Source organism: Strigops habroptila, chromosome 9 (genome assembly GCF_004027225.2).
Source record: "Strigops habroptila isolate Jane chromosome 9, bStrHab1.2.pri, whole genome shotgun sequence".
In the NCBI taxonomy this organism is placed as follows: Eukaryota; Metazoa; Chordata; class Aves; order Psittaciformes; family Psittacidae; genus Strigops; species Strigops habroptila.
In genome coordinates, this window is record NC_044285.2 from 26,860,984 (window position 1) to 26,879,493 (window position 18,510).

At 41.7% G+C, this 18,510-nt stretch overlaps 1 protein-coding gene and 1 long non-coding RNA gene across 10 annotated transcripts in view; one reads left to right on the forward strand and one right to left on the reverse strand.

Moving 5' to 3' along the window:
• Nucleotides 1–5,797, forward strand: part of RPS6KA6 (ribosomal protein S6 kinase A6) — a 42,824-nt gene extending 37,027 nt beyond the window's left edge. For 8 of the 9 annotated variants that reach the window (XM_030497175.1, XM_030497176.1, XM_030497174.1 and 5 more), the window contains one exon: nt 331–594. In XM_030497175.1, the coding sequence (XP_030353035.1) occupies nt 331–456 (126 nt within the window). In that variant the 3' untranslated portion in view covers nt 457–594. Of the gene's footprint in view, nt 1–330 lie in introns of all 9 variants that reach the window. The other variant, XM_030497170.1, reaches the window with a different exon arrangement.
• LOC115612641 lies at nt 5,180–17,103 on the reverse strand. Its single transcript, XR_003993104.1, has 4 exons — nt 17,091–17,103; nt 12,222–12,233; nt 8,777–8,786; nt 5,180–5,242 (listed from the first exon to the last, which is right to left on the reverse strand). It is a non-coding gene; the product is annotated as an uncharacterized LOC115612641 (long non-coding RNA).
• Nucleotides 17,104–18,510: the final 1,407 nt, after the last annotated feature.

The following is an 18,510-nucleotide window of genomic DNA, read 5'->3' on the forward strand; positions in this document are numbered from 1 at the left end:
GACCTGAATAGCCGCTTTCGTGGCTGTATTTGATAAATTGATGCTCATGTTCTTGGAAGGTACTAATTCTGACCCACGTTAAAGGGTGACTTCTATATCTAAGATATGTAAAAGAAATATGCAGGAAAGAAAAAAAATGTCAGACACCCGTGTTTAGAAACCTGAAGGATGCAGCAATAAATGTTTTTGTTTTTCAAAGCAAGCTTTAGAGAATGTGCATGACCTGCCATAAGTCCTGGTTTTTTTAATAGAGTTAATTAAGAATTTATTTTCTTTATTTTCTGATTAAAATGACCTTTACAGGCTTTTCTGTATTTCATTGTTCTCTAGGGAGCCATGGCTGCTACATATTCTGCACTGAATCACAAGACATTTCAGCCAGTGTTAGAGCCTGTTGCAGCCTCCAGTTTAGCTCAGCGACGGAGCATGAAAAAGCTAACATCAACAGACTTATAGATCCACTGGGACACCTTAGCAAACAGAAGCAAGGGGAAAATCCAATAAGTGGCTCTATTTTGCCTGACCTGTGATCAAAAGGCATTTATGGTTTCCTGCTACACTACTTGAATTCTGTAAAAGTCCTTTTTTTAAAAAGAAAAAAAAAAATCCACAGGTTCATACTGTGTTGTTTTACAGGCCGTATCTGTTACATTAATTTAAACATCAGGTACACCATGATGAATTTCTCTACACTGTCCTTTAGGAGATCTGTTGCAAATATTCTTTCACATTCTGTATAGTTTTGCTGGGTTCATTTAAAAAATGGTTTAGGGGACCGTTGCCAATGACCAAGTTGTACATAAAGTGTCAGTGTAAGTTTTTTCTTTTCACACCTTTTAGACCCTGTTGTGAAGGGCAAATTCTTAATTTTGTAATTGGGCACTTATTCATTTAACTTAATTAATTTAACTTCTTCATTACTATTATGAAAAGCTGACTAATGTATTGTGCCAGTGTTAAATGCATTAGTGTTAATTTGGAAGGTCTGTTTTTGCATGGTGCCAGTAGCTGATAAGTTTATGTGAAAGTACAAACAAAAGGGATGTATAAGATTCTGCACTTTACCCATAAGCTTAATTTGATCACTTGCGACCCAAAAGAAGTGGTGGTTAACAAATGGCCTCTTACAGGAAACTTAACATTTCTAGTTGTTACCACAGATGGTATTGTGTCCTGCACTGAGCTGGAGAAAGTATGTGTATAAACTGCCAAAATTAAGGATCTCACTAACATTGGTACTGCTTTAAGACATCATGCAATCCAGTACTTTTATTTATATTGTCTAGCCATTAGTACAATGTCTGTTACTGTTTCCTCCGCAGTTGTTTCCACTGAACATACACAATATTAAGTTTGTTTGGTCTATAAGTCAAACTGACACTTTATTATAACAAACTTGGCACATGGATTTTATTTTTTATTTATTTCATTTTTATAGAACGTTGCTTCTATCTGAATCTCTTGCCGCATGTACAAATATTACAGAACATAAATGCAAAATTCTAATTGCCTAACTGTAGGAGTAGCTTGGGAGAATAAATAAGCCTTGCAGTGTGCCCAGATAAGGGAATTCTCACCAAGACATATTTTACAGTTATGGACAAGTTATTGACCATATCCTGTCGCCAGCACTTCTTTGCCCTCTCTGTCTTGATGTTAGAACTTCAGCTGTTTCCGGATGCTGTGATGTAAAGGAAATGAATTTCAGGGCCAGAATTATCTTGGGGTTTTCTGACTCAAAACCAGTGCTAACTGCTAGTAGACTGGGAACTAGTGCACTCAGAGATGATGAGCTTAAAAGTATTTTCAAAAGTTGTAGACACTGCTGTGCAATTGTACTGTCATAGTAGAATGATACGCATTCTAGATAATAAGTATATGTGACCAACAGTTAGACTGTGAACAGTTAGAGAATCCAAGTGACCAAAAAATCAAATGTAGTTCAGACTGATTTACAATCATTGAATTTCCTGTCCCAAGTACTTTTGGTAGCCACTTACAAAACACCAGTGATGGCAGAACTTGGCATTCTGAGACAGGAAAAAATAGCTTTCAGGAGAGTTCTGGCCCAACTGCCAAGAGTGGGAGTAGTAACTCGGATCTTGAAAAGCAGAGGGTGCTGGCTGGTTTTTGCTTGTACCTGTGAAGTACTTGGTGGCATTGGAAGTACTATTAGATAAGCTGCTTTCTTCTGTTGCGGTGGGGAAAGATGGAAGTTATCTGGCCAAATAGTTAGGTAAAACTATATGTAGATTTGAGACTTAATGAATATAGCAAACATAGGTGTGCTATTTGTATCATGCAGAACATACCCCATACTAAATTTCTTGAGTGTTTGATAGATGTTGGAAGCTTTAGGGGCCATTTGTGCCTAGTTTTGAGGTGCCTGTTTGAAATGCTTGAAAGCTTATCAAAGAACACAACTGCTGCCTGGAAAGCTTAATTGTTTAGTACGAAATCTGCCCCTTATGCAGCTGGTTCATCCTTCTTTTCATTACTGAAGACCTTTGCCAGCAAGAATGGCTCTAAGCCTCTTGTCTTCAGTCTATTGGTATAAATTTTTTTGTAAATTTACAATTGGCTGTCAGAAGAATATGGATTCACTCTAAAAAAAGAAAAAAAAAAAAAAAGGGAGAGAGGAAAAAAAAAAAACCCCAACAAAGTGGTGGAAATAAAGCCCCCTGAGCTAAGGTCAAGGTATAATGTGGGTTGAATTGTAGTAGTAAAAACTGTTAGGGATAGAGGGTAATGCAAGATGTGGAACACAACTAAAATGTCAAACCTGAATTGTCTTCACCTTTCCTGTAAGGCAGCAGCTGGTCTTTAATGGCTTTATTCATGAATCATTTAACAGTGTTTATATTGGTATTTTCTTTTAGCTTGCTTAGAAGCACCACATTATAAGCACCTTAAAAGCATTTTGCACAAAAGGAGTTGTAAGCAGCTGAAGGTACTTAAGTTCTTGGTGTGCAACACATAGGTGGTAAGGGGAAAGTACACAAACAAGATGGATGTTCTCATTCGTAGCAAAGAACTTAAAACATCTGCTATAAAGTAGTCCCTGCTGTTTTTCTGTCATTACTAGCCTTTAGTGCAAGTGGTACTCCTGGGGTAAAAACAAGGTTTCAGTGACTGCTACATTACAAAGTTGTCTCATCACAAGGAAAACGTGTAGAAAAACACCTTTGTTATATCTGACAGGCCGGTGTACCCTGGTATGCCAGTTTTAATTCTTAATTTGAGGGGGAAGTTCACTTGCTATGAATATTTCAGCATATCAGTCTTTGAAGCATTTTGGATATGCAGGGATACAAAAGAGTTCCCTTGCAGCTTACTCTTAACTCCATAGTATTTAATGATCCTCTCCTTTGTGATACTTCTTTTTTAATTTCTTGCATACTTCTCATGCTTTTTTTTTTTTTCCCAAACATGGGTTTTGTTCAGTTAAGTAATCGTATAAAAGTACTTGGTCTGCTTGTGAGTAATCACTTAAATGTTCAAATTAAGTGTTCTTTCAATTCAAACATGCCCCTGGCTGGAGCAAAAGGTTGGTGTAAATTGTTTCACTTTTGTATCGTCTCTGCACAGTCAAGATTACAAACTAGTTACAATCTTACTATCTTACTGATTTACTTTTTTTAAAAAAGTAGATTTATTTTTTTTTATACAGGCTTGTAATGACAAAGAAATAGGCATATGTACTAAGTATTCAAAGGGATTTCCAGAGAACTAATTATTATCTTCAGTGATATAATACTTTGGATGCAGTTTCTGTTACTGACAGCAAAATAGCTTCTGCTCTGATGTTTGGTGATGGCAATTATAAATGAGTGCTAGTTCTCACGTGCATGTAGAGCCTGATATGTTCTCACTGAAGAGAGGAGATTTCCAGAGACATCAGCAGGCTCGTGACATGTTTTGCTTTTCTTTCACCCCTTGGATATCGCAGTTTCTGTCTTCATTTATCCCTTTGATTAAAAAGTGAGTAACTCTGTTGTATTCCTGTTACATATCCAAAATCTATGCAGTGGCATCGATGTCAGCCGGTGGTGTGTAACAAAGAGAGCCCATACTCATTGCCACAGGGGGATTCATTTAAGCCACTCCTTTGTGGCTTGTGTAGTTTCAATGCTGTTACCATATTGTGTGGGGCTTTTTCTATTATGCTTAAAACTAGTATATTCACTTCGACCACGTGAAGAGCCTAAGGTATCGGTGGTCTAAGGGAGAGGGACTGTTTGTAGTATGGTTTAAATGTTCTCCTTGCATCCAGAGAAGGCATCCAAAACCTGACCCAAGTGAGTCATGTTAAGCTTGAATTCAGTCTTCCATGGTTTAATTCATTTTTCCAAAGCTAATCTTTCCATGTCCAATAGTTAAAATTATCTCTCACAATCCTGGACAGCTTAAAGTTACTTGCAATATACTTATAAACTGGTCATTTTGCAGTGACAGATTGCTGCATCCAGTGCTTTGCACTCTGTCCTCAAACGTTACAGTTAAAAAGTTGGGATAGCTTGTAAGAATTGAGTTAAAAGAATTACACAATGCTATAGTAATTATCCTGATTTGTGTCAATGAAATCAGGCTCAAACATCAATGCAAATATGGGGATTTATGTACTTCTGTAGCACTTAAGTTTTTTTCAGTCCTATCCAGAATTTTGCAAATATTTGTGGGAGGAAAGGGAGGAGCAGGTTTTTCTTTCTCAAAGTTTTCAGAAGGCTTCTGAAGCTGTGATAAAAGTCCTTATGTAATCCTATGGGAGCTCTAGGTGATTGAAAAGTAAAAAAAGGATCTGAAAGTTTATTCAAAATCTTTCTTGGGCATGTATTGATACCTGTTGGTAGCATGCCTGCACTGTTGTTCATACCATACCATCCTTTTGCATTTAACACCCGTGTAGTTAAGAATGCTGTTTGTCAGTGTGCTTTTTAAAACTTTATTCCCCTAAATCATGTTGTTGTTAAGCCTACATTTTCCTTTGGGAATAGAAGAATGAATACAGATTTAAAAATCCCTACTCCTAGTGTATAGATAAAGGTGACTCAAATTATAATAACTTACGTAATTAGGACTGTCCCCCCCCAAATAATCGGTGACTGGTTTTCTTGAGATTTTTCCTATGTAATGAAAGCAAACTTTCTTTGAAAGCTTTAAAAGATACTTAACTGATTATGTATCTTAATTAAGATTTGAGCAATTGCTTATTCCCAATAGTAAGTTTGAATAACATTGAATCCTGGTTTTGGTTGTGGTTTTTTTTCATATGAAAACTGAAAAGATGCTCGAGGTGGATCTCCTTTGCAGGACAAAGTGTTCCTATTTTGTGTGTTTTGCATTAGGCTTATAAGCAGCGTTTGCTAAGTAATTGCATTGTCATAATATCCCAAGCACTTTGGCATCTTGCACTGATACTCTGATTAGAGCTAAAACTCTTCTGGCACGTGACTGGCTATAAATCTCAGTATACGAAAGGGCATTAATTGAAAACGGTGTGCAATGAATTATATGCTCTCTGAGGTACTTCAAAGATGAAACTATACAAAAAGGTCCCCGTTATCAGATATTGTAACTGTCATTTCTTTCTCTAAGCATATTGTGGATTTTGTATCATACTGTATTTATTTCATTTAATTTTAAAACCAAATGTTTTCTTTAAAGCTCTGTATATATTGACATTAAAGTTTGCATTGTACTACGTTCTCTTCTCGTTGTAAGGCTGACTCTGGTGGTGCATTGTATGGTATGTTGTTTTTCTTTGCACTGTTGCCTTGAATTACGACATGCCAAAGACAACCTCAAAATTGTATTTATTTTTGTTAAACTTTGTGAATAATGATAAAAGTACAGGTTTAAATAGCTGGCAGTTCCTTGAGTACTAGAATAAAAGGATTGCAAATTCATAATATTTTATAATTGACAAAAATCCATCATTTATGATTTGGAAGTTCACCAACTCCTTTTTTTTTAAATTGATATCAGAAGCAAGGAGCAGACATTCTGAAATTAACCATACTGTGAATTGCATTATTTGGTGAACCTTTCCAAAAATCTCTCATACATCAAGAGCTGTTTATAAATTTATACTCACAGTCAAGTGTTTCACACCACACTTTCAATAACACATCCATTCACCAATAGGTTTGATGCATTACTTTAGGGCGGGATGATCTACCTTGAAATGTTTTTCAGATATCTATTCAGATTTGACTTTATGTATAAAGAGGAAATGATTTTCTGGTCCTTTGGAACACAAGTGCTTGTGTTGCGAATAGAGTGATCACATTAAAGCTAGTGACCTGCACACCTGCTCAGATTTGAGCATGTGTGTCAGCGTTTGCTGTGCGAGGTCTCGAGAGCTGCAGGAGGTGGCTCTGCCTCAACTCTGCTTTGGCTTTGCATTTAAGCTGATAAAGTGCTGCAGATTATTGAACACGAACTGTTGCTGCGAAGCTGAATGTCGCTGATGTCCCCACTGCAAGGTGATGGAACAGCTCAGTATGCAGCTGATAATCCCCTTCATGGAACAATAAGGTGAGATTTCGATGCAACAGTGTTGATGTTAAATCGCAATATCTGTTTAAAATACTTCTAAGGTGTTTCATAGAGTCATAGAAATCAGTAACTAGTGTTGCTGTTTGTATTCAAAATGGGTTACAGATGCCTTGTTTTTCAGTTACCCTATCAGTCCAAACATACAGACTAGTTTTTTCCCCAGTTGCCCAAATTAAGTCTATCTCCTTACACTTACTCCTGTTTGCTCAAACAAGGCACTTTTAAAAGCACTTTGGTGCCTGTCAGTGATGGAGTTGCCTGCACACAAACCCCTCAGCAATTTGGGGGAGGATCGAGTGCTTCAACTTTTTCTTTACTGTTTTTAACAAACTGGGAAGTGAAGCACGAAAGGAAAAGCAGGAGCTAAACAGGAACTGAGCTCTATGTGACAGAGAGCTGTTCCCTGGCCCCTGCTCAGCAGTGCCTGGGAGGCTTCTGTGCTGGGGCTTCAGTAGTCTGGCCAGGGCTTGGTGTGGTGGTCCTGGTCCTGGGGAGAGCAAACTGCAAAGCTGTGCCCTGAGCTGGGCAGAAGTGGGTGACTGAAGCCATAACAGACATAGGAGGCAACATGTAAGAGTTTCTGAGCTGGTGGTGGTTTCCTTGATTTCATTAAAGTTAAGCAGAAAAGAATTGAATTGAACAGAAAGATCACTCTCAAATAACTAACAATACTCATAATAACTTCAAAACAAGAGAAACAAACAAGGTAGTGAGTTCCCATAGGCTTGGTGAAGATGTTGCTTGGAGAAGAGGCAAGGCATGGATTAAAACCAACCAACCTTACTTGTTGGATGCCAGTGAATGTTTTTCAGAAACCCAGGACAGGGACAAGCCAAGTGTTAGAAAGGAGACTACAGAATGTGTCTCAATCAGTCACATCCTGCTCATTCTGCTTTCCTGCGAACATGGTTCTCGGAAGCTATTTTCCCCATGATTCATCTCTGAAGCTTTATGACTGTAAGAGGCACCTTCCCACACCTGTGTTTTGTGCTTTTTGGGGTGGAAAATGTTCTAAGGTGAAGAAAATGCTGTCACAGATACTAAAAGATATGCTTATTCAGCTGAGTAGCTTTCTGGAGGTAGTCACCAGGTCACGTTCACATCATCACCAGCAGCACAGAGTTACTGTGCTGGACACTGAGGAGGAGGGACTTTGAGAACCACTGTGCTTCTCCGTGAGTGTAACCTGTTCAGTGACGGACTTCGAGGATGGGGAGCAGGAGGTAAGGACAGACAGTTAAATGATACACTGTCTGAATGATACACTAGCTGAAATCCAGAATGAAGAGCGCTCTTTTCAGACTGCTCCTTTAGGAAGTGAAGGTTAAGACTTAGTACTGAATGTGGTGCCTTCTAGTGGGGCAGCATATGTGTTGCTGCCATGCCATCTCCACCTCCAATGTATCTCTGCCCAAGCACTAGCATGTAGCAGGAAGAGATAGCTGGTGTCTGCTGATGTATTTGCCAAAAATATGGATTTAACTGTATTTATGTTAATTTCTGCTTCACAATTCCCCCCACCCCCTACCCCCCCCCCCCCCCCCCCCGAACTTCTGGAGAGTTTCTCTTAAAGAAAGAGGCTGGGGCTTCTTGTAGGCCTCTTGAAAGACACATAAGAAAACTTTGCCAGTTGTGCAGGCCAGGTTTCTCCCTTGCTCTTCTGCAGTTCCTTAAGGAACTTCCTTTCACCAGTGCTTCGGCAAGGGCTGCCTCCCAGCTCCCCCTTTTAGTCTGTTGCTCTGCAATTCCAGCCTCGGAGCAAATCCTTGACACTGCATTGCCATTTTGGTGCCTGCTTTTTGATTTTTAGCATCCGCAACAGACTACCCCATAACAATACAATGCCAAGTCCCCAGTTTCTAAACAAAGTTTAATGCCCTAATGCTGGCTAATAGTGTGAATTACTTTATTCCTGAATAGGTACGTTTTTGGCTGTAAGCATCCAGGTTTGTGTCCTGGTCTCTGCTGAGATGGCTGGGATTCATGGCTACAAAAGGCTAGATGCTTCTTAATTTAGGGGGATTATATTTGCTTTTACTTGTAAAGGCTTTGGGAGGAATTAAAACTGCATTTGTGGAGCACTGATTCAGGCACTGTGCATTGCTAACCTGGCAGCTGGGTGTACTGAAAGCCTTTAGGCTTGTTTGGAGGTTTTTAACTAACCTGAATGTTGATCATGTAGTAAGGCGTTAGCAGCAGGTATTGTGTTGTCTTCCACTTCTTTTGGGCTGAATTTGGTGGTCGGATAGGTGAGAGAGCAGCGTGGGGGCTGCTGCACAGAGAGGATGCAATTCTTCTTTGCTCTCGAGAAATGGATACCAGCAAGGTACAGATACACAGCACCCCAGACTGGTCACAGTGCCGCTTACTGCGCCTGGCGCGGTGCCGGTGCGGGGCCTCGGGGGTGCTTGAGGCCGCGCTCGCTGCTGAAGCCCAGTGGAGCTCAGGGCACACCGGCGCGGCTGCAGCCGGTCGCGGTCCCACAGCCCGGCCCGCTCCGAGCCTGCGCTCCCCGGTGCCTCCGGGAGAGGGAGGCAGCGCCCCGCGCCCGGGCCCGCTCCGGCCGCTCCTGCAAACCTGCCCCGGCCGCCGTTCCTCCAGTATGAGAACGAGATCGGTTTTACGGGGTAGGAAATATTTAAACACCGGTTGCGGCTGGAGGATACAGAGCGAGGACGGCGGCGCTGGAATGCAATAGATTGTTATTATTATTAATCGTTTATTTATTATTTTATTTTTCCTGCGGCTGCGCTGTTGAAAACAACTTGCTCTTCTGGCTGTGGGGTCACTTCGGTGTTCATATCCCAGAAACATAGCAGAGCGTTCCCCAGGGAGACTTTAGAGCAGCTTCCAGTGCCGAAAGGGGCTGCAAGAAACCTGGGGAGGAGCTTTTGACAAGGGCCTGTAGGGACAGGACAAGGGGAATGGCTTTAAACTGACAAAGGGGAGATTGAGACGAGCTCTTAGGCAGAAGCTCTTCCCTGTGAGGGTGCTGAGGCGCTGGCACAGGGTGCCCAGAGAAGCTGTAGCTGCCCCACCCCTGGCAGTGTTCAAGGCCAGGTTGGACACAGGGGCTTGGAGCAACCTGCTCTAGTGGAAGGTGTCCCTGCCAGTGGCAGGGGCTGGAACTGGATGAGCTTTAAGGTCTCCTCCAACACAAACCAGCCTGTGATTCCATGATGATCCTATGAAATTTTATTGAAACGCCTTCACCCCTGCTGCCTGATAACTCCCTGCTCCTCTTGACTGAGGAAAGGACAAGCAGGCGCAGGCAGCTGCCTGCAGTGGAGGGCTCAGCAGGGAGCTCTGCCTGCTCAGGGGGCAGCTCCTGGAATGCAGAGTTCACACACCACTGGCAAGTTTTTCCCAACATTAGCAACGTTGTGAAAGGCGGAGCAGGAGGATGAAGGTGGTGCAGCGAGCAGAGCATGGGGAGTGCTGTGGTATGGGACCTGCAGGGACACCTTATGTAGAATGTTTGGTGATACCAGAATGTGGGATTGGCCTCTTATAACACTTCGTTTGCTCTTCCTTACTAGACAAAGTTGATGCAGCCAAGTACAACAGCTGCGGATCTGGGAACAGTAGCAAGAGGCAAATTTAGGAACCTCTGAACTAGAGCAAAAGCCTCAAAATCCACAAAATAATGATTTCTTAAAACAAAAAAAAAAAAAAGAGATCAAAATAGAGATCAGGTGTCTATTTTTAATGATTTTTTTTCAAAGCTATTGAATGCTACTTCAGCAAAATTGACTTAGACTCTTGTATGCTTGCAAATACAACTTTACACACCATTACTATTTTGGTTAGAGAATCTATTGCAGTTTTAATGTGCTATGATACTCCAGGGTTCAGCATCTGGAGTAAATTCCGCAATAGAAAAGCTCTCATTAAATCCTGCTAGTAAGACAACAATTTAGGAATAAAAATAATTGAAGAGCTTGCCTCCCCAAGTTAGAAAAGCACATTATGTGGTTTGCTGAAGCATGATGAAGAGACACCACTGTCCTGTGTCACCATGTCCCATGAGGGCTGATGTGTGTGCATGAGGGGAACTGCAATAACTCACTGTCTGGGACTTCTCCTCGGTGTATGGGATTTCTTGTACCTTAATTTATACTTTTTTATATCCTCTCCTTGCCAACTGGGAACATATCCTTTAGGGATAACATATCCTTTAGCGGTCTGGCTAATTTTCTGTGCCTCATGGTAAATTATCAAACTCAAAAATAACTGAAAGAATGAATTTAAATGCCCTGGCAATGGTTGTCAGTGATGGAATATGCCACCAGAAGGGCAAACATGAGGAAATTAGTAATGTAACTGAAAGTTCCCAGCCAACTACTGACAAAGGCAGTGTAAACTTGGTTTCACATTAATTATTACAAATAAACATTTGCAATGCTACAGGCCAAATTAATATTTCAGAATTCTTTGCTATTTATTACTGTGCGTAATTTTCTTTCTTAAATATATTTTGGGCCTGGGGCTGTTAAGAATTTAATTTTTGAGGTACTTTAATGAATTATCAAACATGTTTTAAACAGAAATGAATAACTAATAAATGCCAAAAGTGATTAATTTTCTGCGATGAGGAAAGACCTTTGTATTTAATTAAAAAAAAAAAAGCCTTAAATTGTTGGAAAGTAAAGAGAAAGGAAATACGAAATGGATCAATTGAAGTTTTGATTAACTTCCTAAAGCACAAACTGGTTTCCCTCTGCTGCAGCAGAGCTGGGCTGGGGAGGAATCAGCTCTTGGTGCTGTGTGGGGTTAGGCCCTGCTCCATCATGAGCATCCCCTGAGGCCCCTGCACACTGCCCCGGTGCACGGCTGTCAAAAAAGAGCCTGTAAAATGATGCTACGGTGAGATTGGGGGGAAAATGCAGCAAAATGACAAGAAAACATCTTAAGGATCCTTTAATTTTTTCCTAAAAGGCAGGGAAATAATTTCACTCTGGGGGAGACATCTGGCTGGGTTGTTGGTGTAGGCTGTGTAAAAGGCCAATGAGCGGTTGCTCATAGATGTGAGGAAACTAACTGTGGTTTAACACATAGAAGCAACTAATTAAAGTGGCTTAGCTTAGAGTGTAAGTTATCAGGTATCAGATACCCAACTCTGCCTTTGCAATATGTGACTTGCAATAGCTGGGGGACTAGTACCAGTATTTGCTACCTGATCTGCTTCTGCTTTTTGCAGGTCACCTTGCTACAGGGGATAAGTTGGGACTTCAGAGTGATAAGGTTGGATTTAATTATCTGCAGTTGTCCTGTACTAGTTACTTGATGCAGTTCCCAGTGTTTGGTTGGATCTGGGATGCTCCTGAGCCTATTTGTTAATTTGCATCTGACAAAACATCTCCCAAAATACGAAGATAATTATCACTGTCTTGATTTTAACAAATAGCTCTCCCTCTGTGCTGCTTCCTCATAGTGCTGCTGGGAAAGCTACTATTGGATGTTTCATACCTTGGGGATGACTCTGTCTTTAGATTGATTTTTGGCTTGACTCAAGCTAGCTTCCCACTGAACTCTGGAATACCCTTGTTGGGATGCTTTTTTCCCACTGGGACACACTTTTTCCTGGCAAAAAGGTATTATTTTTAATGATGAAGCAACTCTAGAAAAGAGCTTTGAAGCAGAAGTGTATTTTTTTGGGTAACTTCTCTGTGGTACTGAGCAAGAGCTGCTGCATGGTTCCAGTTGTGCCATCCTTGGAGTGGTGGGGATGGTGCTGAGGAAGGTTTCACTCTAAAGAAATTTATGGACCCATTTGGCTTCAGGCTGTAAAACAAGAGATGTCAACTTTTTCTAATGACATTAACACTTAGGTAAGTGCACATCCATGATTTTGAGCTCTTCTTTACAGATTGTATTCTTATTATTAAGCCTTGCTGGTTCTGGGATCCCTCTCCCTGTGACGCTGGGACCCCTCTGCACCCACCCATGGCACACCAAACCCCAGAGCTGCAGATCTATCAATTAAACCATCTCCTCCATTCTCTGCATAAATTAGCAAAATGGGACATTGTGGTGCTGGGGAGGAGTGGACAAGCAATGTTCATTCAGTGCCAACACTTGAAGCTCCCTTGGATGCTGTCCCATGAGGAAGGTGACCAGGGAATGCACTGCAGTGGGTACCTGGCTGCCCCCATCATCAGTGGGAGTCACCTGGAGAAAGAGGCAAGGTTTAATTAACCCTTTCATTAACCTTTTGATTAATCAAATGAGTCACAGCCTTACCCAGGGTGCAGACCTGGGTGCTCTGCCCTCTGCTCGGCTGCCCGTGGCTGTGTCCCTATGGGTGCGCGGTGGTTCGGGATGGTCCCTCCCAGCAGCCCTTGGCAAAGGCTCAATCCTGGCTCTCACGGTGACACTGGCTCCGGGTGAGGAACTCTGGTTTGTCCTGGGGAATGTGGTGATGGCGAATCCTTCCTTCAGAGAGATGATTTCCAGGCAGGGAGATGGAACGCCAGCTCCTGACACTTCCTGGCTTTCCCTGGGGGTTGCAGTAGAGAGCTGGGAGGAGACCAAAGGTGTGGGGAGCGCGGGTGGGTTTTCTGAGTGTTGCTGATGATTTTCCCTGGATGTGATTTGCTGTGCGGCCGGAGCGAAGGAGCCGTGGCTGGAGGGGGAGGCCGGGGGGGATGTCAGCACGCTCCCCTGTTCGTTCCATTTATCTAAATACCCCCAAGGGTTTCCCTTCACAGCAGCTTGAGCAGTGACCAGGGCGGGCGTGGGAAGGGACCCGGCATCACTAGCTCTTGAACATGGGGTCGGAGCAGGAGGTGGCTTTTTCCACTCAGTGACGAAAACCAGTGGGTGCTGTCGGCTGCGCTGGGGCTGGGAACGCTGCAGTCTCGGTTCTGATGGCCACCTCATGCTAACCATGGGTGGCTGCGGGGGGTGGCTGACACCAATGTGCCGAGGCAGCCCCTGGGATGCAAATGCTGGAGTGATGGAGGCTGTTTGACCATCTGGTGTCTCAGGATGATCCTGGTTCTGGAAGAGAATTTGTTTGGTTTTGTTAAACATCCCCAGGCTGCTCATATTGGCCAAAAACCTCTCCCGTTTGCGCTGGGCATGAGGACGCACTCCCTTCCCTGTGGTCCTGGGAGACCTGGTGTTTTGAGCTGGGTTTTAAATCGGGGATGTGCAGTGACCCTTCTAAATACTCACAGTAAGTTTATGGACACGTAAAGCTGATGGCTTTGATCGGGGCTTTGTCCCTGGCCGCTTTGGCTTTGGAAATGCCAGAGCAAAATTCACCCCTGCTTGTGGTGTGAAGTGGAAAATTTTGATATCTGAAAATTAGAAGATAGAGACAAGCATAGGAAAAAGAAGATTGAACTTGCACATGGTAGGTCCGGACATATTTGGATGATGAAAATCTTCTTGTAGCTGTTGAGGTCAATCAGGAAAAAAATGTTCATTCTATAAATTCTTTTTTAATGTGCTCTAAACAGGTAGCAAGTTGCATATTGCTAATGACTAATACTAACAAAAGTAATACATGCATAGTGCTGTAAAAAATATAAACACATAAAGGTACTTTGTTAACTCAGAATTACATTTTTGGTTAAATGTCACCTTTGCTGTCACCCTTTCCTGCTGGAAACCCCATTCCATATCATCTGTGATAGCAATGCCCAGGGCAGAGCCCCAGTAGAGCTCAGTCTGGAGCTTTGTGTCCTGCCACTGGTCTTTGTATTAGTGGTTTATGGTCTGGAGAAAGCTGCAACCTGGGAGAAGACACCTGGTTCCTCCTCCTTGGGTTGAGGACAAGTCAGTCTCTGCCCACATTCATCTTGCTTTTCCTTTCGGGGTTACCTTGCTTTGGGGAAACTGGCTTCTGAGAGGCTGTGTGCTCCATCATCCTGCTGTGGTGGCTGACGGTGGTGGTGTGTCACTGCTTTTCCTGACAGTATTTTCTTCTATGGGTCCCCAACCCATTTGTCTTATCCTCCAGATAAGGCAGTGACACAGAAGCAGATACAGCCTCTGAACCACAGCTAGCTGGATGAACAGCAGTTTACCCTGTTTAAAACTGGTGTAACTAAACTTTTCCTGGAATAGTACAACATCAAGCAGATATGATGTTATAAGCCGATATTTTTCTGACCATTTTAATGTGTTTGTATTTTTTTTACTGAAAAAAAAAAACCCCGAACCAAAAAAGAAGCTGTGAGAATGAAGAGGGTTTTATGGTTTAGTTGAGCTTTTAATTTACATTTTGAATCTGGAGCTTGTGTAATGCTTAAAGTTATACGAGCCTCATCTTGACGTGGGGATTTATGTGCACAGCTTCCTGCACGTTGCGATGAGAATACCTATCATTAATTTTTGTGGCTTGAAACTGAGCTTGATTTAGATGCTTTCTTCCCAAGGGAAGAGACATTTTATAAAATCACCGTAGTAGTAATTGTTTGGAGTTCAGAGTGAACTAACTTAGATTTCACATGAATCAGTTGTGTACTGTGAATGATTTATGCCCTAGCACATGCCTTCAAATGTCCTTACAAATTATCTGGAGCTAAGAATAGGATGATTTGCTGCCAGTGACACTTGGTACTATTCAGCAAAAGTGTTTGCTTGCAGATCTTGTTATAGGAAGGTCCAGCTCATCAGTGGGGTCAGTAAAACTCAAATTCCTTCTATATTTTCCTTTATTGGGTGTGCAGAAATGCATACACATACATCCCATCATCTCTTCTACAACGAGTTACCTCTTAGCAGAGGTTGTTTTTACACCTTACAGGCATCATTCCTCCCCAGCAGAAGACACAAAACCTTCGAGAACCAGAAATATAGGTGCTCAACAAAGCTAGAGGTCTGACAAAGGTTTCCCTGCTAACTGTTTTCCAAAGGTGTGAGCATCATGGAGAGAAAAGTATTATTTGAGATGCAAAGATAAAAAGCCATATGCAATTTAGTGCTTGGATGAAACTAGAAAGGGAAATTCAAAATGAAACATCAAACAAAATTTCTTAATGGCTTAGAGGATGAAGCTAACATAAAAAGGCATCGGGAAAGAAACACTAGAAAATCAATTTATCTAACTGTGAAATTTTGCAATTCTTGGGAAGTTTCTTTAAGCTGCTGGGGTTTTTTCACCTTATTTTTTTAAGATAGGATTTATAGAAAAGAGATAAAGTCCTTTTTTTCTCCAGGCTTTGAAATTTCCTAACTTATTTTTACTTGGAAACTATTTTTCTTTGGAGCCTTTTGAATGCTCGAATCGATTTCTGTTTCTTCTCTTATTAATGAAACCATTCATCCGAGAAAAATTTGGAGAAGAGAGATCTAATTTACAGACCTACCCTAGTGAAAAGAAATAAGGTGAACAATCAGCTGGACCATCTGTAGGATTATTACTATTTCAACGTAAGCTATTTAAGAAAATGTCTATGGGGAAATATCTGGAAATGTAATAACTTAATCCTAAATATCATGACAACAAAGCAAATAACTGAGTATATTGTAGAGACTGAGAACATGAGCAGAGATAGCTGCTCATCCGGGAGGTCTGATTTAGGCAGGAAGAAAGTTTATGTTTTGCTGCAATCTAGCCCTGGACAAGAGACTGTCCTGAAGCTTGCTATGATGCCAGGGAGGTCGCTGGTTTACTGGGAAAAATCTCATTTTTCTTAGTGTCTTGGCACTGTAGTACTTGCACATGATGTACTTTAAGGCTAGAGGGATGATGGATCACAAAGGGGATATTTAATTCAGTAGTGTTCACTATGGCAAGTGTTGAGTTTCTGGTTGAACTAAAGCTGACACTTACATATAAATTCTCTTCAGTTTAAAGATTTCAAATGTCAAAATACCAAGATCCTGCACACCCCTCCTTGTTGGTACGTTACCTGGTGTTTTAGAAGTGTGAACATTCCTACCTGGGCTGTATTGTAAATATATGGGGAATTAATGTAAGCTCATCACAACTGACCTGAAAGCTTGATTATTTGTTACCTTTGACCAAACATTTTCATCCTCCCTTTACATGGCTCTGCCAAAAATGGCCTCTTTTTCTAGCTAATCTTGGAGGAGGGACATGAAGCTGAAGATCATGGAGGTGGCCGCAGGTCAGACATTCAGGAGGGCAGCCCAGATTTTAGGCAGATGTGAGGGTATTTTGAAGCCCCTTGTCAGAGCTTCACTGTAGATCAATAGAGGGATCCTGGCAGAAATGCTTACTGTAGGACTGTGTGTGACTGCATTGAGAATCTCTGCTCTCTCAGTACCTACTCCTACGACACATCATCTCCCGAGTCAAGCTCGCCCGCCGCCAGGAGGGAACGGAGCCAGCCAGGGTGAAGTCTGAGTTTGTTGTGGAGATGTCAAGAAAACCTGCACTCTGCCCATTGCCAGGCCTGCGCAGAGCAATTATTCATGCTGGAAACTCAATGCTAGGAGACATGGGCTCAGAGAGAGGGAATGTCTAGTACTAGTAGGACGAGATCATTGTGTTGTAACTTGAATGAAAGGCATGGTTTTTTCATAACAAAGATAAGACAGGCCATGAAAGACACTTTTTTTTCCATGAAGGAAGAAGGCGTTATCTTGCTTAAATGATTTAGACAGACTTTATTTTCTGGGAACGCCATGTGTGTCTTTATGGATCATTGTCTCCAAACTGAGTTGCTCAGTGAGACCTTTCGTCTATGGAAAGGAGACCCGAATAGTGTGAACTGAGCTGGTGACCTTCCACCACTGTAAGTCAGGAGCCATAGAAATGTTTGTCAATGCTTTGAAAAGAAATGGTTGTACTTCAGATGCTTTTCTAGGAAAAATTCCTCAATATGGATTTACAATGAGGATAGATTTTAGTGCGGATCTGCCAGGACACATAGTTTTCTTCCTCTTTTGAAATAAATATGGAAGTCAGCTGGGGTGTCTGAGATTTTGGAATATTATAAGGAAAATATTCAATATGCCTTTTCTTATTTTGAATTTCGGTGAGGTGAGCTTTGCGTATAATTAGTTTTCTAGAAGCAACACAAATATATTTTTAATAGTGGGAGAAAAACAGTGTAAAAAAATCTCTACATGAGAAATTGGTCTGGTGGCCTCCTGTCTAGGGAGTGATATGCACTAGTCTGCAGAGAAAAATCCCCGGGTCCCAGTTCAAACAAAACATGTGGCCACCAGCCCCAAAGGTATTTCTCCACCGATGGAGGCAGGATCTTGGCCCACGTGCATTGTCACTTGCTCTTGGTCAGATGAAATTCTGGATTTAGTGCAAAATACAAGGATCTCTTAGGTTATTTCTGATAGCTTCTGATCCTAGACTCATCAAAAAACAGTGATTCTTCATCCTGCAGAGACAGTTACTGTAGGCGGGAACTACCCTTTTTGGCTTATCTCCCCTTCCTTCACCCCTTCTTGACACATAAAGGAACAAATGGTGTTACCATAGATTGAACTTTGGGCTAACATTAGTATGTAGCATATATTTCCAGTAAACGAGATTTGTAATACTCAGTAATTGCTTTTTTCTTTTCCAAACCTGTTTTTCCTTTTTCTATTCTTTTCTTCCTTAAAGCAGGACAGCATCTCAAAACCACACATCAGAAGCCTTTTCCAACAGCACTACATTCTTACCATTTGGGCCCATTTTCTCAGTCAGTTTCTGTAAGCACTTACTCTCCTTCTGTGGATGACATCTGCTTTGCTTACATCACACGGTTGCCCCCAGCAGATGACATCATAAGGAGAATAGGAATTCCACAGGGATTCTGTCTGGTTTCTGCTTCTGCTGTTTGCCATAAATGCTGCATGTGGCATCGCAGCTGTTTAAATGCTGTGAATTAGGGGATGGGAGTCTTTCATGAGTAGTGGAGCAATTCAGAGTCAAAACTGCATTAAAACGATTTCCTCCATAATATAGTATTTTGTTAATATGGCAAGATTAACCTGAAAGTTCACTTATCCATATTACACCAATACAGA